This window comes from Anomaloglossus baeobatrachus, chromosome 2, assembly GCF_048569485.1.
Source record: "Anomaloglossus baeobatrachus isolate aAnoBae1 chromosome 2, aAnoBae1.hap1, whole genome shotgun sequence".
NCBI lineage: Eukaryota > Metazoa > Chordata > Amphibia > Anura > Aromobatidae > Anomaloglossus > Anomaloglossus baeobatrachus.
The window spans coordinates 381,296,471-381,321,501 of record NC_134354.1 but is presented as its reverse complement, the minus strand read 5'-3'; the positions used below and the strand labels follow the sequence as shown (position 1 = coordinate 381,321,501).

The window sequence follows — 25,031 nt, the reverse complement described above, 5'->3', positions numbered from 1 at the left end:
CCATGTGAAATCACATCACACATAAATCAGTAATAAGGGAGATCCTGAAAAGCTTAAAGGGAACCCATCAGCAGATTTGTGACCTATAAGCTGCAGCCGCCACCAGTGGACTCTTATATACAGGATTCTAACATAACGTAAAAAACACTTTATAATACTCACCTGGGGGGTCGCTCCGGTGCAGACTCATCAAATGGGTGGTACCATTCTCCGGGACCGGCGCCTCCTCTTTCGGTCATCTTTGTTCTCCTTTTTCTGAGCACGTCCTACACACTCGCGGGCACTGAGGTCCTGCGCAGGCGCACTTTGATCTGCCCTGCTCAGTGCGCCTGCGCAGGACCTCAGTGTCGGCGAGTGTGTATGACGTAGAACGCGTCATGTACACTGGCTTTAGAAGAAGGAGAACAAAGATGGCCAAAAGAGGAGGCGCCTGTCCTGGAGAACGGCGCCACCCATCTGACCAGTCTGCACTAGAGCGACCCCCTAGTGTTTTTCTATGTTCTACACAGCGGCCTGGGCTCTTATATACAGCATGTTAGAATGCTGTATATAAGAGCTCACTGGTAGTGTCCGAAGCTTATAGTCACCAAATCTGGTGACAGGTTCCCTTTAAAGCACCGATACCTCTGTGCTAGGCCAACATATAGACAAATAATAGCCCTATAGTTAAAGAAACACACCAGCACAACCGGTGCTCCAATCCGTGTCATGCACTCCCCCTTAGGCCCAGCACTACACAGTGTGTGTTCCCTTAGGCAAGAGCTGATGATATCATAGCCTAGTAATTTTGCTTCTGAAACATACAACGTTTCATTTTAGCTAAAAACAATATAAAGAATATAAAAACTATGCAAAATGAATAAATCAAATCCAGTTACGCTGTATAAAAGTAATGGTCTAACATTACACCTAATGTACCATTGCAATGATCAAATCACATTATAAGGAGCATAAATTTAAACAAGGAATTACAGTGGAGACTTTTTTTTTTTTTTACAAGGTGTTAATTGTTTCTCAAAAATGAGAATAATGTATTAGTTTCATCACAAAGTGGAACTTAAGAAAACTAGAGACAATAATGCACAGTTTGCTGTATGGAACCGCTGCATAGGTTTGTTATTTCAAGTACTTCTAGCAAACAATGTGGTTGCACATTTTAACAGTGGGGCGTCTTTCTTCAATTTTATTTACTTTTACAAGCCATTTTGAGACCTGTAATTCACTATTTCCGCTGCTAGACTTTGTGGATCCAGCAAATGCGGAAACATGTGCATCACAGAATCTACTAATGAGTGCTGAAAGATGGCACAAAGTCTATTGCGTACACTCAGTCTCTCTCTTGTGTAGCGGTCAGAGTTTTGCCACTGTTGAAAATCACTGTTAAAAGGGGGAACGGGAGTATATAACTGATAGCTAGGCTGAGGTCTACTGGAAGAATGAAGAACGGGTCCTGGTTCTGACCAATACTCAAGTGAGTGGGTAGGTTGGGGTGTATAGTCAGTCGGTAAGCTATGGTGGGCATCTGTCGTTTTTTTGACCATTTCTCCATACATTTGGTGTGATGCATTTTGGGAAGGCCATGAGGAAGATGGGTTGTATTGGTAATAAGATGTTGCATGTGCATCATGTGGAGCCAACTTCTGAGAAATATAGTGTTGACGTGGATCACTATCCAAATCATTTCTATGATGACAGCATGGAATCCGTTGATTGCTATTACAATAATTTCCTTGCTCGTGTGAATGGTCACTTGAACTGTTCGAAAGACTTGTCCTAAAGTCGACTCCAGAGTCAACAGAGCTTTGATTCTGGGAATCTTTTGGGCAGGCACCTTGAGAATACCATTCTGAAGCTCCATTCCAATGATTTAATTTACTTTTATCTGATGTCCTAACTTTCTGAGAAGATCCAGTTCTCTCTAAAGAAAGTTTCTGCATAGAGATGGAGCATGGATCCACTGTGCATATCTCAGAAACTGATGCTTTTTTTCTCTTTTTATCTTCTGAATATCCATTACTTTTGGGAGGTGATTGCCTTGCATTTTCACGTAGTTCATCAGCAACTGAACGTTGTGTTTGGTTTATTCTCTCTGGGTGATAAAACTTACATTTCATTCCATAGGTGCATTTTTTGGCTGCAATAAAAGTTGGAAAACAGAGTTAATTATTGGATTCAAACATACCTATGAGTATATATAAATGTTTACCATGTGGAAACTGAAATGCTCTGTTAATCTGACACTAAGTAAATTTCTAGTTCTACTAGTGGACACAGACAGAAAAGGTTCCCTGTGCAAGAGCAATCTATGGGCCTTCTTCAGTCCAATAGCTCCTCATAATGCACCATTTCATCTGTTTTGGTGATAAAAATGGGCCCCCTTACTTCATGGTTTCCTGTGCGGCTGCACAGGTTGCACTAATGATATGTCCGCCCCTGTCTAGTTCTGTCTAGTACTATTAAAGAAACCTTTTTTTTTCTGTAGAATCTTTAGAATACCATGACAGCTTCAGCTTTAAAAAATTGTAGCAATAAATTATGATATTTGCTGGTATAAAGAAAAAAAGAGAATACTGTAAATGCTTACCATAAGGACACTGTACTTTTTTATTTTCTAGTCCGAGAGGCCGTTTCCTCAAAAAGTCATCCAAGTTTGGTCCTTTTCGACCCATTGGATCATCCGGTGGCATAAATCTAATTTAAAAAAAATGTTCCATGACAGTTAGTAAAATTCTTTGCAATTCAGACAACCTGCAAATAAAGGAAGGCATTTTATGTATTTAAAGAAAAACTACTGCTGATATGTCTATTTAATAACCACTAGTATTCATCATAACTATTGATGGACGAGCACTAAAATGCTCGAATGCTCAATCCTCGATTTGAGCTGGTCAGAAGCTCTGATGAACTTGACGCGAGTAACGGGCATTATTAAAAGTTAATGATTGTATGTGGGTGGAAACCCAAACAGGCCAGACAGCCATAAACAGACCATCTCAGGCTGGAGGGAGGGTTGTTTTTTTTTTTTGGGTCACACTACGTCTGAGAATGTTGTGTTATCCCCAGTGAGAGCCATTCAGCGACTGCGATTGACTCTCCTTGGGGTGCTTGCTCACATCATGCGGTGAAGCAAACCTGTGCGTTATAGTCATTGTTTCACAGACAAAATATCCGAGCACTCGGTTGAGCTGTTAGAGTATCCGAGCACACCGATGCTTGATCGAGTACCAAGCATATTCGCCCTTCACTAATCAGAATATACAAATTATGGAGCATCTCTTTGTATAACTCTACATTGTGCCTTGTTCCTCCAGAAATGTTTAAATAAATGAACAACTAGACATGACCAACTGGGTGGTGGGGAGCTTAAACAAGCTGTCACTGTCCAATCAGTATCAGAATGTGTAGGGACACACCACTTTAATAAGAAGAATGTTAACACCTATTTGGCAAATTATTCATACATTTCTAGGAAGAATAACCAAGGAATGACATAATCCACACTTCTAAGAAAACCTGCTTCCAAACTGTTATGGGGAAAGCAAGTATTTTGTATAATGGACATATCTGAAGAGGTGACCGTTCCCCTTTAATTATCATCTAAAGTGTAAATTATGTGAAATCAAAGCACTTTGAAAGGGATAACTTTGAAGGTTTAGGATTGATAGTTGATAAGATGCAGCAATCTGAGCTATTGTTTTGTAATTGCAATTAAAATTTACACATTTCAAATCAATTACGATATAAACGACACATCAGATAAAGAAATGCTCAAGAGCCCATAATATTGAACCAAATTAGCAAAATCTTTATGTAATAAGAAAAGTCTAGATCCAAAAGATGTACATAGCAATTAAAAAGGTGACATCCAGAGCAGAAGAGGACATCAAAATCAAATAAATATAAAACATATACTGTATATAGTAAAAGAGTGGTATACAAATACAAAGTCTGTGTATAACACTGGCAATGGCAATGTAATGAAATACAGATGTACCCGTAGGTATCCTCTCCTAGTGTGGATGTGTCGCCTTTTAACTGCCATGCCAATATTTTTAATCTAGACTATTTTTATTGAATAAAGATTTTGACATTTTGTACATTGTTATGGCTTCATGACCATTTCTTTCTCCGTCTGATGTTTGTTGCCTTGCACTTTGCCTTGTTGTTACATATGCCCTTATTCACTTGCCTTTACCGGTTATTACATTTTTTTTATATATATATATATATATATATATGTATATATATTTTATAGGCCTTATCGGTGAGATCTGTTGATTTATATTTACTATATAAACTATAATAAAGTGTATCAAGGTTAATCATTGAACAATCTAATAAAAATATTTTGTAAAGCAATGGTTGGTTGCAAAAAGTCCAATGACTTGACTTACAGGTCATTCACAAAGGAATACATGAGAAGCCGCTCTTCTATGAACTTCTTCCATTCAGGCTTCTCACTCTGAAGATCTCTGTAGGTATCATTCGAGACAATGACCCCATCACTTTTGTAGGCCAACTTGACAATAAATCTATCATCATAGCATACCAGCCGCTTCCCACCGACTCGCCGAGAAGGGGTGAATACCAAGATCTTTTTCTTCTCAAGATCAGATAAAATGTGTTGATCTGAAGAATATAATGATATTACTTCGAGTTAGCATTTCCTTTTTAGTTGTAGATTATTACATTATCATAAAAAGTAATCAATTATGTACAAGTGCATTGTAAATAGTAGGGCTGATTTTTCCAAGGATTACCACCTTAATTATGGTCTTAAAAAATACATAAATCACAATTTATGAGACAAGCTATAATTTGTCACTTTTCATAGTTCTCCCCACTTTTCAAATCTAATTAGTATTTTATAGGAGGGTGAGGCCCCCTGCTGAATGACAGTTTTAACTTCACTTATGTCACAAGTGCTCATAGGCTTAGATTTCAATTTTCGTTGCCAGTGGAAGCAAACATTGACTGTTTTTTTAAGCAATGTGTGCCCCCAAGCAATTTGGTGCAAGGCTTTCACATTAAGAATGGCATATGAAACACCAGTCTTCATAAATTCCATTTTGTGTGATTTGTTTAACAAAACACTAAGCATATTCCTGTAACAAGGTCAACTACATTCGCACATCGGTGTCAATTTTTACATCCACGAGAAACTGACCACTTTTGATCCATGTGGCATCTGTTTAGCATCAGCGTTGCATCAGTTTTGTTCTAAAGTTTTTACAAACTGAAGAAAGTAGACTCTTAACCAAAGATCAGTGAAAAACAGATGAAACATGAATGGAATACTGAAGCACAAAGCATGTCTTGTGTTGTGTCCATTTAATACAGATCAATAAAAACTTTAAAAGGGGTTGTCTACTAGGACAATCCCTTTTGATTCCACATATTTCCTCCAGGTAAAATAAAAAAACCTATCCTCTCGTCCCTTGACAGTGCTGTTCCAGTGATGTTGACACTCGCGTTCCCAGGGCTCACGTGACTTTGTGACCTCACACTAACCACATGTCCAATCACTACTGGATTTTCTCTCCATGCCTTTAGACGCATGAGCAATAAACAGGAAGTGACTGTTAGCTTCCTGTTGATTAACTAATTTGTCCAAAGGTGGAGGGACAGAAGCCGGCGGTGACTGGATGCTGTGCTTGCCTGATGTGACAATGTCATGTGAGCCCTGGGAATGCGAGTACTAACAACACTAACATGGCACTGGCACAAGAGGAGAGTATAGGCTTTTTTACTTTACCTGGGAGAAACACATGGAATCAGAAGTGGTTGTCCTACTAGTTGAGAAGTGGATAACCACTTTTATGAGTCTGATCTACAAAAAATTAAGAGTAGGACATGCTTTGAGTCCCATGGATCAGAGAAATGGATTCAGATTCAATTTAAATAAAGGTGTGTTTATGGATTAATAAAACTTTATAGGTCTATGAGTTGTATTAGAAAAAAACGGACCGCACACGACTGTGTCACATGGATCTGTGAATACCATCATGACACTTTGTTTTTCCTCTAAATTATTAGCTATCTCAGTGGCTATAAATAGATGAGACTACACCAGTTCAAGGAAAAAAAGTGAAATATGTTTTGAAATCTCTGGGATATTTATTCCCTTTCATTCATGCAACCAACTAGGTGTCACTGATTTGTACTTACCGGTAATAGGCATGTCAGGCCTAGGCTGCTCCTTTCTAAATGTTGGTACAAAAACTGTAACATCTGTATGGCCTCTTTCCAAGAAAAAATTGACAGCGAATAATATTCCCCGGCAGGAGAAAACATCTTTGTTTCCATGGCTGAAGAAGGGAGAAAACAATAATTGTCAACAACAGGCATAAAGGGTTATCCAGAAGACTGAATTCTAAAAGAACAATCAAAAGCAATAAAGAATAAATTGTGCAGAAAAGTTGTATTAGGTGAGGGAGTAAAAAAAAAAAAAATTCTAAAAAAGCCAGCATTGGTAACTAATGATGAGCGAGTTTCGAAATACTTGGATGCGCGATACTCGTAACGAGTACGGTCTAATACTTGCGTATGCATTCCGAATAGTGTGTGCAATGCAAGTCAATGGGGAATACTCACAATGTAACGAGTAACCCGAATGCTGTACTATTCGCTACTCGCACGAATAGTACGGCATTCGGGTTACTCGTTGCATCTAATCGGAATGCAGACGCGACTATTCGACAGTACTCATTACGAGTATCGCGAATCCGAGTATTTTGAAACTCGCTCATTATTATTGGTAACATAACTATACATTGTTTCTGGTTACAAATTTTTTGATCTACACATTAAATCATAAAAATGTGCATGTCTTCCTGTTTATTTGCCTATTAGATACTTTTATAGACAGATTGTAATGTACAGACCACTATAGCTGGGAACCACAAACAAATGTTTCATCAAAGGTCACTGAACAGGAAATCAACATGAATTAAAATAACCCTCTTCTCATATTGCAATCGACCTTCAACGTGTTATTTAAATGTATTTTTGGAGGACTATTTCCTGGTTGAACAAGTTCAGTTTTCACAATCATCAAGCTTTCAGTTTTAACTATTAACTTTATTCCATCATGAATCTTTGGTTAACCATGTTGACAAGTGTACTGGAGAATGCTGTACACGTTACGAAAAAGATGAAGAAATTGTCTACAAATGTGGAAAATTGTATTCTGCATAAGTTTTGTACTGTATGTATTTATACATATGTATAAATGTATGTATAATACAATATGTATTTATACATCTTCAAACCCATCATCCAGGTATCACGCAATGCAGTGTAAACTTAAACCAGTTAGGGCAGTCTAAAAGCTAATTTAAGAAACCTAGCAATAAGATCTTTCCTTCTAAATGATTAGAAATGTTCCAAAATGGTAGATGCAAGTGGACAATTCTAATGACACTGGCTACATAGATTGTGAAATTGCTCACTCCTTATTATAGATGGAGTCCTGAAATAAACTAAACACACCCTCTCTGAAATCTAATAAATAATAGTACTGCTGTGCTGTCTTATGGTATTCTGAGGTCAGAACCTTGAAGTGAAGCTGATTTATGGTCATGTATTAGGCTGCATTGATACTGAAAGATAATTATGAATGAGTGTTCTTAAAGTGCTTACTTCACGATTATCTTGCAGTGTAAACATGGTGCCAATCAGCTGATGAATGGGAAAAATGAGCGCTCATCAAGAGAAATGATCTTTTTTGCAGCACAAAACATCATTCTTTGCGGGGCATCGTCGGGTGTAATCAGGATTTCTACTGCGGAGAAAAATAGCACTCTACGCATCGATTACTTTGTGGAAAGGCTTGTTGATCGGTGGTCATATTGTGCAGCTAGTTGGTTTGCATAAACCAATTTACTGGCTTTACCATGCCTCACAGCTGCAGAATGAGTGGTGTTCTCTACATTCCAGAGATGGGCTCATCAAATTCTTCATCATAGAGAAACTATAGTAAAAACATGGGTTTCCTATTGCACTTATTTTAGACTCAAATATTTTCAGTAAGGTAAGCCGCAGGGTATAGGAGAAATATTTGGATCGTGTTACTCCTGTTGAGAGCTATCTGTATCACCACTTATACTCTAGAGGAGAAGTGCACAATCTGACTTGGAGGTTACATGTTGCCATGATAGCATGCTATGTGGCCCGCTATTATTTAGATACAGAAATGTGTAGATGCTCACATGTAGTTTTCATGTTAAGAAGAAGAGTAGCACACACCACAGGACCAGGGATGGATAATTAGAGTTGGGCAGATCGATGCACGGTACTTTGGTCCATCGGCTTGGTCAGTAGACTCCATCTTCTGGATGGGAGGCTCACAAATCTCTTATCGTCTGGGAACCCTGGCTTGGCTTGTGACTTTGCTAGGCTAATGAAAGGCCAAGTCAGCCAAGTCAGGGTTTCTGGAAGATAAGAGATTAGTGAGCATCCTCTTCAGAAGCCAGAGACTACTGATCTGGCCAATGGAGAGTCCCACAAATTGATCTGCCTAACTCTAATAATTAGTAATTTTGCATTGTTCAACCATCTCTGATTTCCCCTTGATTAGGAGGATGGGGTTTAAGTAAGGGCTGGTTCACACTAAGCGACAGCGACAACGAGGTCACTGTTACGTCACCATTTTCTGTGACGTAACAGCGACCTTGTAAGTCGCTGTTATGATCGCTGCTTAGCTGTCAAACACAGCAGCCGAAGCAGCGATCATAACCGCGAGAGCAGGGACCCGCGCACACTGCTTAGCGCTGGTTCCTTGCTCTCCTAGCTACAGTACACATCGGGTTAATTAACCCGATGTGTACTGCAGCTACATGTGCAGAGAGCAGGGAGCCGCGCACACTGCTTAGCGCTGGCTCCTTGCTCTCCTAGCTACAGTACACATCGGGTTAAATAACCCGATGTGTACTGCAGCTACATGTGCAGAGAGCCGGAGCCGGCAGCACAGGCAGCGTGAGAGCTGCGGAGGCTGGTAACTAAGGTAAATATCGGGTAACCACCTTGGTTACCCGATGTTTACCCTGGTTACAGCTTACCACAGCTGCCAGATGCCGGCTCCTGCTCCCTGCTCGCTTCATTTCGTCGCTCTCTCGCTGTCACACACAGCGATCTGTGTGTCACAGCGGGAGAGCGGCTTTGAAGAAAACGAACCAGGGCTGTGTGTAACGAGCAGCGATCTCGCAGCAGGGGCCAGATCGCTGCTCAGTGTCACACACAGCGAGATCGCTAATGAGGTCACTGTTGCGTCACCAAAACCGTGCCGTAGCAGCGATTTCGGTAGCGATCTCGCTATGTGTGAAGCACCCCTAACCCATGTGGGCCTTATCATTGTAGATTATGAGAGCTGTTACCACTACATAATAATGTAGATAGTGACATGGATGCATATAGAGTGTTCATTGGCAAAAGTTTGGGAGACCAATAGGTGAGAGTCCTGGAACAAAAATTACCTTCGGAACTCCACCTATCAGAAAATCATGAAAAATAGTTTAACACTAGAACTACTGGACTCGTGACACCTATATAGAAATACATGGTGCAAAGTAGTCAAAATGACTACCTCAGTAGTTCTAGTGTTAATATGCCATACATTAGATGGAAAATAGCTCTTGAAGCTTCAGTGTGTCCCTTTGGTGTTGTTTAATATGTCAATGTGGCAGATTAATCTGAAAAAACTGTGAATCCCTGCTGCAGGGCATCTGGTCAATATCACTGATACTGGTGCCACCAATACTATTAGGCCTAAGACACACGGCGAGAAAAACGGTGCGAGTGAAGTGCGATAAAACATCACATTCCACTCAGACCAGTATTAGCCAGTGTGTCAGCTCACATGAACGATTATTTTCTCAGCCCTAATCGGACCGAGAAAACAATCGCAGCATGCTGTGTTTGTAATGTGAGACTCTTTCTCTCGCACCCATTCAAGTGTATGGGGCGAGAGAAAAAAAAAATCGCACTGCACTCATGTGTTCACCGGTGTACCGCGAGTGCAGTGCAAGAATGGCAATAGCTGGCTACTGAGGAGAGAGGGAGATAAATCCCTCCCTCCCCTCCCCAGCACCTGCCTGCCCCTCCTCAGAGCCGGCCCGCCCCTCCTCAGTGTCGGCCCGCCCCCCGCAGCTGAGGTCCGCTCACACAGTCGGACCTCAGTCGCAGGGACACTCGCATGACACTCGGCTCTGCTGTACTGCCAGCGTGAGCCGAGTGTCATGCGAGGGGATCACAGTAATCCCCGTGTGGCCCCAGCCTTACTCTTTTGCTGGGGATGAAAGGTGGTCACACTTCTATAGTTTCCCCAATTTCAATGGAGTTCAGGAATGAACAAGCAGATCAAATGTGTTCCAACAAGAGATCTTCTTTATACTATTATTATGAAATAAACTAAGTGAACCTTTACAACTGTTAAAGGAAATCTGTCATCATGTTTTTGCTACCTCATCTGAAAGCAGCATAATGTAGAGACAGAGATCCTGAATCCAATGATGTGTCACTTAAGCCTGCTTTACACGGTACGACCGATTGTGCGATTTCACAATCGATCGTACCCGCCCCCGTCCTTTTTGCGTCACGGGCAAATCGCTGCCCGTGTCGCACAAAGTTAGTAAACCCCGTCACACATACTTACCTCTCGTGCGACCTCGCTGTGGGCGGCGAACGTCCACTTCCTGGAGTGGGAGGGACGTTCGGCGTCACAGCGACGTCACACGGGCGCCGGCCAATAGAAGCGGAGGGGCGGAGATGAGCGGGACGTAAACATCCCGCCCACCTCCTTCCTTCCACATAGAGACGGCGGCGGCCGCGGGAGGCAGGTGAGCTGCTCATCGTTCCCGTGGTGTCACACGGAGTGACGTGTGCTACCACGGAAACGATGGTCAACTAAAGTAAACGATATTATGGAACCTAACGAGCAGTACCCGACTCACGATTTGTGAGCGATACTGCGTCGCTAGGAGGTGTCACACAGGCCGGCATCGCCAGCGATGCCGGATGTGCGTCACAAAAACCGTGACCCCGACGATCTATCGCACGATAGATTGCCTGGTGTAAAGCAGGCATTAGATTACTGGGAGCAGCTGTACTGACAGAATCAGAGCTCTTAGATTTAGCAAAGCTGGGAAAGCTGCCCTGTCCACACTAGGCTATCTACATAGATTTTACATTGACAGAGAAGTGTCAGTCAGAGGCGGGGTGGGGGAGGGGGAATTAGACTGCCGTATGGGTGACATTTTTGTCCAGCAATGATAATCAGTAGGTGATTAAAGGGAACCTGTAAAGTCCAATATGCATCCAGAACCACGAGCAGTTCTGGGTGCATATTGCTAATCCTTGCCTAACTGTCCCTGTATACACTAGCATAGCTAAAGGGATCTTTAGAAAAAGTATTACTAAAGATCTTTTATCGTATGCTAATGAGCGAGGGGACTAGTTCCTGGGGTGTTAGTTCCTCTTGCTAGTCAGCTCCATTAGCATGTTAGTACACCCCTGTGGGCATGCTAACATTCTAATGAATGCATCAGTGGATGTGGATTTCACTCACCTCTGCAGCTGCCATCACTGCCCTATGTTGGTTTTCGGCTCAGTGCGCATGACCCCTGAGTTTGGGTCATGCGCACTACTTCAGTTTGAAGCCAGGACGTGTACACCAGGCTTCATAGTGTGCATGATCGAAAATCCGGGATCATGCGCATAGTGTCGAAATCCAGCGTCGGGTGGAGATGGCAGCGGAGAGGTGAGTGAGAGCATCTTCTGATGCTGCGCATTTGTTAGCATGCCCACAGGGGCGTACTAACATGGTAACAGAGCTGACTAGCAAGGGAAGCAACGCCCAGGGGACTAGTCCCCTTGTGCATTAGCATACAATAAAAGAGCTTTAGAAATATTTTTTCTAAAGATCTCTTTATATATGCTAGTGTATACAGGGACTGTTAGGCAGGGATTAGCAATCTGTACCCAGAACTGCTCGTGGTTCTGGGTGCATATTGGACCTGACAGGTTTCCTTTGAGTATACAATAGCACTCAGTCCGATAAGAGAAGCACAGTTGATTACATAGCAAAAACCTGCTGACAGATTCAGACTATGCTTTATGACAGAAAACAAAATGCAAAAACATTTATTAAAAGAAAATTGCATCTTCCCATTCTGCTAAATGCTATTCAATGTGAAAGAAGTGGTTTCTGCACATATCAGAGATTATATAGTGGTCAGTATGGAATAGTGACAGGCTAGTCTCATTGAGGCATATTGTACGCTGAAAAACAATTGGAGAAGAATGCAGCATAGACAGAAGTGTCCTCTGGGTGACCACTCTCTGACTTCTCCTGCCTGGCCCTGCGACTAATAGGTCTCGCCCTATGTTTCAGTAAAAAAAAGACCTGTCAATCAAGCCAAACCAGACATAAAGAACGTAGGAGTTAATAGACAATAACTGATAAAATTAGATAGCAGAAAATGGCTAGGAATATGATGCACTACTGTGTTACAAATAAAGGAAATAGCCTTTAGTATTCACGACCTGTTACGCAATGGATACATCAATATACTGCGGAGGCAATAATCCCTTTTAAATATTAGGCTTACTTCCTGGTGAAACCTTGAAATATGTGTAGCATTTACCCAAGGCTAAAAGGTGTTAGTGTCTAAGATAAGAGGCCCGAAATTGCAAATGCAGAAAAAAAATTCCCAGGAGGAGGAAAGAGTGAGATTATTTACATAAAGCGCATTTGCATAAGGCTGGTAGTGAGCTGTTCAGGCAGGCAGGACTGCGGGCATGTGAATCAGTAAGGAACAATGCCGCAGAATAACCATACAGGAAGCAGCGCAGTGGAAATTCCCTGCCGTCTACCTGACATTACTAGATTAAACCTTGTACTTTGCTCCGCACTGTCGCCAAACACGTTTCTCTCACTGGATACAATAAACAATATCCTCGTATCCATGCACAATATCGATTCTGCTTTCCTCATCCTGTGTTTTGTTCCTGGTAAGAAATCACCAATCAATGATGGGAATGGAAAAATGGCTTCCATATCAGGTTACCTATGATCTGCATTATATGAAGAAATCCAGACTGATCTCGTTATTACTTGTAAATAGGAATTAGACTCTTGGGGTTTGCAATAGGCTCAAGGAACTGAAACAGCATGGGGTAAGAGAATGTAAGGTATCTTAACCCTAGAACGTGCAACCATAGAAATCACCCATAGAAAACAAGTAATGTAGCAGGCTGCGAGGCCCCAGGTATGCGTTCTAGGGTTCAGTCACAAAATGTAATGGTTGATATGACAGAGAGATGGATAGATAGAAGCAATAGACATAGATGGTGGATAGAAAGATAGAGAGACAGATAGAAAGAGATGGATAGATAGCTAGATAGATAGATAGATAGATATAGATAGATAGATAGATAGATAGATATAGATAGATAGATAGATAGATAGATAGATATAGATAGATAGATAGATAGATAGATATAGATAGATAGATAGATAGATAGGTAGATAGAGGGATAGATAGATAGATAGATAGATATAGATAGATAGATAGATAGATAGGTAGATAGAGGGATAGATAGATAGATAGATAGATAATAGATAATAGATAATAGACAGAGGGACTGATATATAATAGATACGTGGCTAGATAGACAGATAGATAGATAGACAAATACAGATAGATAGATAGATAGATAGATAGATAGATAGATAGATAGATAGATAGATATATAGAGGGATAGATAGAGGGATAGATAGATAGATAGGTAGATAGATAGATAGATATAGATAGATAGATAGATAGATAGATAGATAGAGGGATAGATAGAGGGATAGATAGATAGATAGATAATAGATAATAGACAGAGGGACTGATATATAATAGATACGTGGCTAGATAGACAGATAGATAGATAGACAAATACAGATAGATAGATAGATAGATAGATAGATAGATAGATAGATAGATGGACACATGGATAGATCGATAGATAGATGATAGATAGATAGATAGATAGATAGATAGAGGGATAGATAGATAGATAGATAGACAGATAGAGGGATATATAGATAGATACATGATAGATAAATATATAGTAGATAGATAATAGACACAGGGATTGATATATAATAGATACTAGATAGATAGAGGGATAGATAGATACATGATAGAGGGATAGATACATGGTAGATAGATAGATAATAAATAGATACAAGACAGAGGGATAGATAGATAGATAGATAGATAGATAGAAAGAAAGAGGGATAGATACATAGATGGATAGATAAAGGGATAGAGGGATAGATAGAGGGATAGATAGAGGGATAGATAGAGAGGGATAGATAGAGATGGATAGATAGCTAGATAGATAGATAGATAGATAGATAGATAGATAGATAGATAGATAGAAAAAAAGAAAGAAAAAAAGAGGGATAGATAGATGGATAGATAGATGGATAGATAGATAGATAGAGGGATAGATAGATAGATAGATGGATAGATAGAGGGATAGATAGAGGGATAGATAGAGGGATAGATAGAGGGATAGATAAAGGGATAGATAGAGGGATAGATAGAGAGGGATAGATAGCTAGATAGATAGAAAAATAAAAGAAAGATGATAGATAAAAAGATAGATGGATAGGTAGGTAGACTTGTAGATAGAAAAATGGAGAGAAGATAGACGGCTAGATGGATAAGTAGGTAGATATAAAAAAAAATGTTTAAAAGAACAGAGAGTCCTCAGTGGTTGATACCTCTTAATGGCTAACTGAAAAGATGGTAATAATAGCAAGCTTTCGAGACTACACAGGCCTCTCCATCAGGCTCAGTATGTAGATATATAGTAGGTAGATATATAGATAGATGATAGAGAGATAGATAAATAGATAGACAGATAGATAGAGGGATAGACAGATAGATAGAGGGATAAACAGACAGATAGAGGGATAGACAGATAGATAGAGGGATAAACAGACAGATAGAGGGATAGACAGATAGATAGAGGGATAAACAGATAGATAGAGGGATAGACAGACAGATAGAGGGATAGACAGATAGAGGGATAAACAGACAGATAGAGGGATAGACAGATAGAGGGATAAACAGATAGATAGAGGGATAGACAGATAGATAGAGGGATAAACAGATAGATAGATAGATAGATATCTTTTTGATATTGCTTTTTGGCCGAAAAACTGACCAATTATTTGCATTGAGTGTATTTATTCTCCCTATACCTACTGTATATGGGTACGCCTATGGGCTGAAGTATCACACATCTTATCACCACATACATTTTTCTAGAAACTATATAATGATCATGAATATCTCTACAGTAGGTCCATGAACTGGGAGTATCTAGTACAAAGTCTCAGAGACGGAGGAAAAGTTGTGCGTCATAATAAATGTGGGTCAAGGGGTTTGCAAGTTCTACTGTTACGGTTTTCTGAAATAGGGCTCAAAAGCTAAGAAAACGCTTTGTGAGGAAATGAATCAGCAGAGTTCTCCTTTCAAATGGCAAAACTAGAGCATTTTAAGCAGTAATGCTTTGCATAGAAATGACACCCAGCACAAAAAGCAGTTTGCAGAACGTTAACTTTCTTTGTTAATTGGCATAAGAATGTAAACCTGTGACTATATCCCATCAATAAATTGCACATATGCATTGAAGGGGGTCTCAGTGGCCAAAGCCCCGAATACACCCAAGAGGCCTGTCAGCCAAATGATGGTTTGGCCAATCAGCCATTTCGGCTGTGTCTCTGCTAAATGCTCCTCTCATCTCTATTGGCGATCGGCTGCCAGACTTCTATGGTGATGGCCTGTCTCATGGAGTGCAAACAGATTTGCAGTCTAAAATTGGCCATGCCAGATCCTTAACTTAATGAAAGGAAGAGGTTCCAGCTCAGCGCTATCTCATATTGTGGATATTCGGAGCACAGAAGAGTCTTCACCAGGATGTATAGATTCATATGAAATAAAGTCTACCTCCATGAATAAGAACAACCTCTTAATTGTATAGATATCAAAAATCCAAAAGGTGCAACAGGATGAAATTAATTTAAAGCCATGATAAAAATCCATATTTGGTGGAAATTTATGATTGATGTGTTTCTGGTGGAGACATGATGAAAGGTGGTCTCCACCAGAAACATATCAGTCATTGTAGATTTCCACCAAATATGGATTTTATTATGGCTTTGAATAGATTTCGTCCTGTTCCACCTTTGGAATTTGGATATATCTACAATAAAGAAGTTGTTCTTACTAGTGGAGTTGGACTTTTTTTTTTTTTTTTTTAAATATGGATCCTTAAAGGAAACCTGTCAGGTGCAATATGCATCCAGAACCACGAGCATTTCTGGGTCCATAATAGTGATTCCTGTCTAAATGTCCTGGTATACACTAGTATAAATAAACAGATCTTTAGTTGCAAGTTCGTTACTTCCCTTGGCTGGTCGGCCCACATAGCATGTTAACACGCCCCTGTGGGCATACTAACATGCAAATGAATGCGCAGCGGCGAGCACATACCTCACTTTTGATGGAAGAGGATGGATGCGCACTGGGCATGATCCGGAGTCCCCGGAACTTCTGATCATGCGCACTAAACTGATGCCGGGTGTAAGTTTCCCGGCTCCAGTGAGGTATAGTGTGCATGACCTGAAGTGCTGAGAACTCCGGATCATGCCCAGTGCACATCCATCCTCCTCCAGCCACCATTAAGAGTGAGGTATGTGCGGCCCACAGGGGCGGCCTAGCATTCAATGTGGGCCAGGTGAAGTAACACCCTTGCGACTAGTCCCTGACCTCATTAGCGCATAAGAAACAATCTTTAGAAATACTTTTTCTAAAGATCTCTTTATCTATGCTAGTGTATACAGGGACGGTTAGGTAGGGATAGCAATATGCACCCAGAACTGCTCGTGGTTCTGGGTGCATATTGTACCTGACAGGTTCACTTTAACTTCCCCAACAATCATTTGTCCAAGGACCCCATGCATATTACACTATTAGCCAGCTTTGGCCAACATTAGTCTAGTGTCTATGGAGGGCTTAAAAAAAACCCTGTAAAATACTTAAATACGCGTAAAAAAACCCTTTTCTGGAACACGTTTCTTATAACAGTCTTATATTATAATACTGTGTGAATAGATTCACAGGACCTAGTACGGTAGACAAGTCATTAATCTGTGTCAATTAAACAGGAACTCTGGTGCCCTTTTCTTGATTAGCCGGCCTGGTAGCAGATCACGCTGCAATAAAAATGTTGCATCAAGCTGTGTAATCAAAAGTGGAGCTGGGGACGCTGTCAGGTAAGAGGCAGGTCACAGGGATCCCACCCGGAAGCAACAAAAAACACTCACGTGGCCAATGGACTACTGGGTGTTACCATTCACCTTGTAAGAGAAATGTTTTCAGACACTGTCAGCACTGACTGGACCATGTCACAATATATGTATACTGTATATACACACCCTAACTGTTAACACCCAGTACTCAATTCATCTGTGGGTTTTTTGGATGAATAATGGAGGATCAGTGCAGCGCAAGGTTGTAAGAAGAGATGCTCCAGGGAGAAGATGTATGTACAAGTGCCCCACGTTCATTAATATGAGGTCTAATACCAAATTACAAAATTAAACTATATTTCAGTTATTGGTGACAGACGGAAATGCGAAAGTCATTTCCCCATCTCAGCTGACTGGAATGTGTGGAGAAAGCCCTGGCAATAATGTGAAGCACAAATTCATTCCTCATGTTAGTGTTATTCAGGGTCATTACATAAAGGGTTTGTTTCACTTTAGTGTTACTGTAATAAGGGAGAATAATAATGGCAAAACCATACCACATATTGTGTACACCTGCCAAAAGAAGGCATTTAAAGTCTGTATGAACATTATGTTGTCTTGCAGCCTGGATTTAGCCCAGGAAGGCAGACGTATGCTCAGATGATTAATTGGCCACTGATTTGGCTTCTGTTAAGGTTACACAACTATGTAAAATATCAAATTCACTGTCAGATTTGTCAGTAATGTGATTGTTGATTGCCCTAGAATAACACAGCACGTAGAACCTACGTAGTAGTTCACATCAATATCTAGGATGCATCATGTAGTATCATTTTGAGAAATGTGATAAGTTGATGAACATGTCCAGGCAGGCTATGTCCACACTTCAACTGGGACATTCCAATTGTCTGCTGCGTTTGTAGGAAGAGACCAACGGAACTAGTGTCCAAATATGGTTCGTAACTTAACAGGCAAGAATAAACATTGGCTCCCCATTGTTATTATGGAGTACGTCTAGGTTGCTTTGTATGTCAATCTTTCAAATGGAAGAGAAAGTTCTGCGTTCTGAGCTTATTCTTCCATTCAAAAAACTGCCACAGAACGGAACACAGATATATTCCTGTAATAATCCTTCAGCTTCTATTTACATTAGTGTATGCAATGGTTACGGGGTTTTTTTTTACACATAATTTGTCTGTTCCTAAAAATGGAAAAGACAAATGGAATGTCTGAATGGAAGTGGGATCACAACTTTAGTCCTGTAGAATATGTGCCAATCTGTTCTTATCCTGTCTTAGGCGGGCTTTGCACGTTGCGACATCGCAAGCCGATGCTGCGATGTCGCACGCGATAGTCCCTACCCCCGTCGCAGGTACGATATCTTGTGATAGCTGGCGTAGCGAAAATTATCGCTACTCCAGCTTCACATGCACTCACCTGTCCTGCGACCGTCGCTATGGCCGGCGACCTGCCTCCTTCCTAAGGGGGCGGGTCGTGCGGCATCACAGCGACGTCACACAGCAGGCGGCCAATAGCGGCGGAGGGGCGGAGATGAGCAGGATGTAAACATCCCGCCCACCTCCCTCCTTCCGTATAGCCGCCGGCAGCAGGTAAGGAGATGTTCCTCGAACCTGCGGCTTCATACACAGCGATGTGTGCTGCCGCAGGAACGAAGAACAGCATCGTACCTGTCACGGCACCGGCATTATGAAAAAGTCGGAGCCTGCAACGATGATACGATAACGACGCTTTTGTGCTCGTTAATCGTATCATCTAGGATTTACACACAACGATGTCGAAAGTGACGCCGGATGTGCGTCACTTTCGATTTGACCCCACCGACATCGCACGTGCGATGTTGCAACGTGCAAAGCCGCCCTTAATGTGAAGAACAATGTAATGTATCATTGGGCACAACATTGTTAACCACATGGATAAATCACTGAATAAGAGAATTCCAGTCACAGCCAACATCACTCAACATTTTAAAAGAAAAAAATGGTTTGGTACTGCATTAGCCAGTTGAAAAAAAAAAGATTGCCCAGCAGTGGTCAGGTCACTATCAGTTGACAGAGCAGCTCTGGAATGGAGCATTTCTGGCTGACTGTTTTCACCGCCGGCACCGAGAACAGCTGATTGATAGAGGGGATTGGTGGCCGATCTGACATTGATGATCTATCCTAAGGGTGGCTTTGCACACTACGACATCGCAGGTGCGATGTCGGTGGGGTCAAATCGAAAGTGGCGCACATCCGGCGTCACTTGCGATGTCGTAGTGTGTAAATCCTAGATGATACGATGAACGAGCGCAAAAGCGTCGTTATCGTATCATCGCTGCAGCCTCCGACATTTCCATAACGCCGGTGCAGCGACAGGTGCGATGTTGTTCCTCGCTCCTGCGGCAGCACACATCGCTGTGTATGAAGCCGCAGGAGCGAGGAACTTCACCTTACCTGCCGCCGGCTGCAATGAGAAGGACGGAGGTGGGCGGGATGTTTACATCCTGCTCATCTCCGCCCCTCCACTTCAATTGGCCGCCTGCCGTGTGACGTTGCTGTGACGCCGCACGACCCGCCCCCTTAGGAAGGAGGCGGGTCGCCGGCCAGAGGGACGTCGCACGGCAGGTATGTGCGTGTGAAACTGCCGTAGCGATAATAATCGCTACGGCAGCTTTCACTAGATATTGCACGTGCGACGGGGGCGGGACTATCGCTGCAGCATCGGTAACACATTGTTACCGATGTCGCAGCGTGCAAAGCCCGCCTAAGGATAGGCCATCAATGTAAAGTAGTGACCAATCTCTTTAATAGGCTCAGATTAGTGGTGTGAACGTTTTATGGGCGGCACGGTGGCTCAGTGGCTAGCACTGCAGTCTTGCAGCGCTGGGGTCCTGGGTTCAAATCCCACCAAGGACACCATCTGCAAGGAGTTTGTATGTTCTCCCCGTGTTTGCGTGGGTTTCCTCCGGGTACTCCGGTTTCCTCCCACATTCCAAAGACATACAGATAGGGACTCTAGATTGTGAGCCCCAATGGGGACAGTGTTGCCAATGTATGTAAAGTGCTATGGAATTAATAGCGCTATATAAATGAATAAAATTATTATTATTATTATTATAGCCCCAATATCCATGTAAGATCAGAGACCTGGTGCCCTCACCGTCTCTGGAGCAGACTCCTCAGATTTTGTAGCGAGTCATAAATCCTCATGACAGATTTGTTCCTGTGTGGAGGGAACAAAGGACTGTAATACATTTGTATCACCAGACCTTTCAATGTTTTTGTGATTTGAAGTCACCTTTCCTATTGTTTATGTTGTGTAACATCATTATTCAACTGTTTAAAAGTATATATGATTCTTATATAATGTTGAGATTAGCTAACAACTTGCTGTCAGTGAATGGAAACATTATTATTTACATCCAGAAGCTAAAATCCTGACCTAATCATGCAGTTTATAGACATGCACATTAGGTTAGTTGAGAAGATAAATACACTGGAAGAGGTTGCATAATGCCCATTAATAAGGCAACATGAACTATTAGGGTACAGTTTGTATTACTTAGGTAACTCGCTGGTGCATGGGAAATAAACTATTGTATAGTGTTAATTAAACAACTGCCAACATAATACATAGCTGCACAGTTTCCTCCCCAGCAATGAATTGTAATTGCTCTCTCTGGCTAATAATAGTGGATTACCATGTAAGATAATAGAGCATGAGATAAGATACACTATTAAGCAGTACACATATGTGTGGCGGACATGTCATGACCTCTTGGATATAAATATGGAATGTATTATTACTTCACTGCAAGTGGGGTTCTAAAAAAAAAATTATGAAAAGTTAAAACTCAAAAAATTGCAATCTGTAAAAAAAAAGGCAAAAAACAAACCTCATAGCCACATTGCTTCCATCAATAACAATCGGCCGTAGGTTGCTGCTGTCGTTGTCCTCTGCTAAAGATGTGGGTGACATTAACCCCGAGCCTCCTCGTGGGACTAGAACAGCATCACTTGGCTCCTCGGGCACAATCTCCTTTTCTGGGTTGCCTCCGTGTTTCACTAATTCTCCCAGAACAGAATTTATATCTGCATTCACACCAAGATTCTGCAAGGTGGTATGGATTTCTCCAGGGGAATAGCCTAGCTTCCGGAAGAAGCCTACTTTCATCCGCATCTCGGATTGGTCACCACGGTTTGGTGAGCTGGACTTTTCTGATGACCAGTCACTTCTTGTACCTTGGAGAGAATTTCCTCTGGGCAGCATGTAGTTTATACTCCGAAATCCCGAATCATACGTGTCTCCATATTGTACTGCACTGTCACCTTTCAAAGAGCCATTCTCATTAGGTTTGTTGGGTTCACTCCAGCTCGGAAAATCCAACCCAGTATTGAGATCAAAAGGAAGGCTATCCATTTTTGGAGTTCTCAGTCTAGTATGCTGTGATGACCTCCAGTTTTACCTGCAAGCAGAACATAAATCATTAACTAAGGTTAACTTCTATTAACTGCTTTCCTTGACTCAAATAGCTCAAGAACTTTCCACTAAAGCCACTGATAAATGGCATCATTATTAATGCAAACATGTCGCCGGTTAATATTTCAGGAAGCGTGCGCTGTAGTCATACTGATAGAAGTATCCATTTACAGTGTTGGGTCATACATAATAATAAGAAAAGAAAAAATCTTACTCCATACACACCCAGTTGAGAATATCACTGCTTATTCTCAAACCTAAAATTAGTCTCCTTTTTTTCTTAAAGGGGATGTCCACTTTTCTTAACTTTTACTATGCTAGTCTGAAAATGGCACTAGTGTCCTATGAGCTGACACAATCTCCAATTCCCTAAATAAAAGCATTTAAGCAGCGTTATCAGTAAGGAAGGATCAATCTGGGGACCCATGGCAACGTTTTGTCTTAACATGTTTATATGACATATTAAAAAAAAACAACCTTTTTTTATAGTAACGTCTATTAAATTTATTTAAAGAAGGTTGACGTCATAGATGTCGTAGGTGGTGGAAATAAAACGTTATTCTACATTTTTACTTTAGGATTCATAAAAATGTGGTTAAACTTCTGCTTTTTCCTCCTGTTTATTATACTCAATAATACAGCTATGAGAAAAGTAAGAAGAAGTAGAACGTTAGACATGGTTAGATGTGGATTGAGCAATCTTCCTGTAAACGAGACCATGTCACCAATCATCATACGTAGGAAATGGGTTTTTCACAAAAAAATACAGGTCTTGTTTCTGGCCATAAACCTTTTTTAACTATTAAAGGTAACGATAGTGAATACATTGTTCTTACAAGCACTTCTGTGAAGCTGAAATAACGTAAATGGACATTGTCTAAAACAATACATACAATATATTGTCTTAAACAATATATTCGTATTTATATAATAGTTTATAACTAGGCTAAAGTAGTAAAAAAGCTAAACAAAGTGGGAAATGGTGTATACTGTATATACGTAGAACACACTTTGTATAGACACAAACACATACATAAGGAGTATAGGTTAAAAAACAGGGAACGAAGAGGTAGTGAGAGTATTTCATTTGTGAAAAGTCGCATTCAGCCCCAATATAAGTTAGTAGAAGTAGTAAGTGTCTAGAGACCAGAAAGTCTATAGCTTACCAGATTCACAACAGGCCAGCAAGCTAGAAGAGCTGTTGGAGCTTAGGGTCTGAGACGTGCAGTGCAGGCCGGCCTGTGACATTTCTTCTGTGTTTTATGCAACAGGAAGCTACTACATACAGTACAGTCAGTCGGGCGTGTACAGTGGGTGGTAATGACATAGCTGGATCCGGTGATTTAAAGACACATTCACTCAATTGTATGGCTCAGATGTCAAACACTTCAGGAATGATATGTTACGTATGTCAAGCGTCAGTGTCTCCGATGAATAGAAAACACACTAAACATTCAATTTATACATCGGAGTTGTAACAATGTACTAGGGTTAGTAAAGTATAGCGAAAAGATTTGGGAGAAATTGAAGCTGGCGCACATATAAAAAGCTGTGCGACTCTACGTGTTTGTGTTACTTTTGTCCGGAATACATTGTTACATTGGACTTTATATTTATAGTCGCTTCATTGTAGCGTTACAATGGCAACCTGTCATTCCAGGTCTAACTACCTTATACAAAGATATATTTTTCATTTCCTTGTTTCTTATTATGGACAGAACTAATAGAATATAATTGAATACATAGAAAAAAAATTTAACTTTTTAATACAGAAAAGCTGATTAAAAACCCACCAAAATCAAGTTTTAAATTATTTTCATGTTCCCTATTAACAGATAGAAATCAGAGTTTTAAATCGTTGTGTATTTGCAGATTTAGACCTTGTTTACATGTCATTTAATTTTTTGTCATATAAGGAAAAATAGACTGATTTTTATTAAGGTAATAGAAAGTTGCGTAACTAGAGTCTGATGAGCCAGGTACAAAACTTGGGCTCCCCACCCCCACCCCCCATTCACATTGGTCAGATGTACAGGACATTGTAACACTCCTATCCTATAAAATCATATGATTTGCCCCAAACTCCCCATTCATTATGTAATAATCTCCCCCATTTTGTAATAAAGTCCTCCATACTGGGCCACTTCCTGGTAAATACGTCCTCCATCCTGTCATCCGGGTATATTTATCCCCATCCTGGTATATACTGTATGTCCTCCATCCTAGGCCCCATCCTGGTAAATATGTCCCCATACAGGTATATATGTCCCCCTTCCTGGTATATATGTTCCCCATCCTGGTATACAAGTCTCCTATCCTGGAATATATGTCAGCCATCCTGGTATATATGTCCCCTTTTCTGACATATGTTTCCTATACTAGTATATATGTCCCCCATAATAGGCCCCATCCTGGTATATATGTCCCCATCCTGGTATATTTGTCCCCACCCTGGTATATATGTCTCCCATCATGGTATATATGTCCTCATCCTGGGCCTCATCCTGGTATGTATGTCCTAACTTTGGACCCATCTTGGTATGTATGTCCCCTTCCTGATATACTGTATATGTCCCCATCCTGGGCCTATCCTGGTATATATGTCCGCATTCTGATCCTCAACCTGGCATATATGTGCTCATCCTGGGGTGTATGTCCCCATTCAGGGCCCATACTGATATGTATCTACTGATCCTGGTATGTATGTCACCATCCTGGTATATATGTGTCCATTCTGGTATATATGTCTGCATCCTGGGTCATGATTTTATGCATGGCCTCATGCTGAAGTCCATCCTGGTATATGTCCCCATCCTGGCATATAGGTCCTCATTCTGGTCCCCATCTTGGTATATATTTTCCCATCCTAGTATATATGTCCCCATCCTGGGCCCATCCTGATATACATGTCCCACATCCTTATATTTATGTTCCCATCCTGGTATATAGATCCTCATTCTGGTTCCCATCCTGGTATATAAGTCCCCTTTCTGGGCCTATCCTGGTGTATATGTCTACATCCTTGGACCATTCTGGATATATATGTCCCGATACTGGGCCCATCCTGGTATATATATGTCCCTTTCCTGGTATATATGGTCCCCATCCTAAGACCAACCTGGTATAAATGTCCTTATACTGGGCCTTTATCTTGTATATACAGTCCCTGTTTTGTCTCTAGTACATAAAATAAAACCCTGTACTCACCTCCATCCACTCCCTTGTCGTGCGGCGTTCTCTG

General features: G+C 41.1%; 1 protein-coding gene across 1 annotated transcript; it reads right to left on the bottom strand.

Moving 5' to 3' along the window:
* Positions 1-325: 325 nt before the first annotated feature.
* ZC3H12A (zinc finger CCCH-type containing 12A) lies at positions 326-23,038 on the bottom strand. Its single transcript, XM_075334075.1, has 6 exons — positions 22,957-23,038; positions 21,207-21,776; positions 6,169-6,308; positions 4,395-4,629; positions 2,585-2,691; positions 326-2,134 (listed from the first exon to the last, which is right to left on the bottom strand). Exons 2-6 carry the CDS (start codon positions 21,728-21,730, stop codon positions 1,194-1,196), a joined length of 1,947 nt encoding a protein of 648 aa, XP_075190190.1. The 5' UTR covers positions 21,731-21,776; positions 22,957-23,038; the 3' UTR covers positions 326-1,193.
* Positions 23,039-25,031: the final 1,993 nt, after the last annotated feature.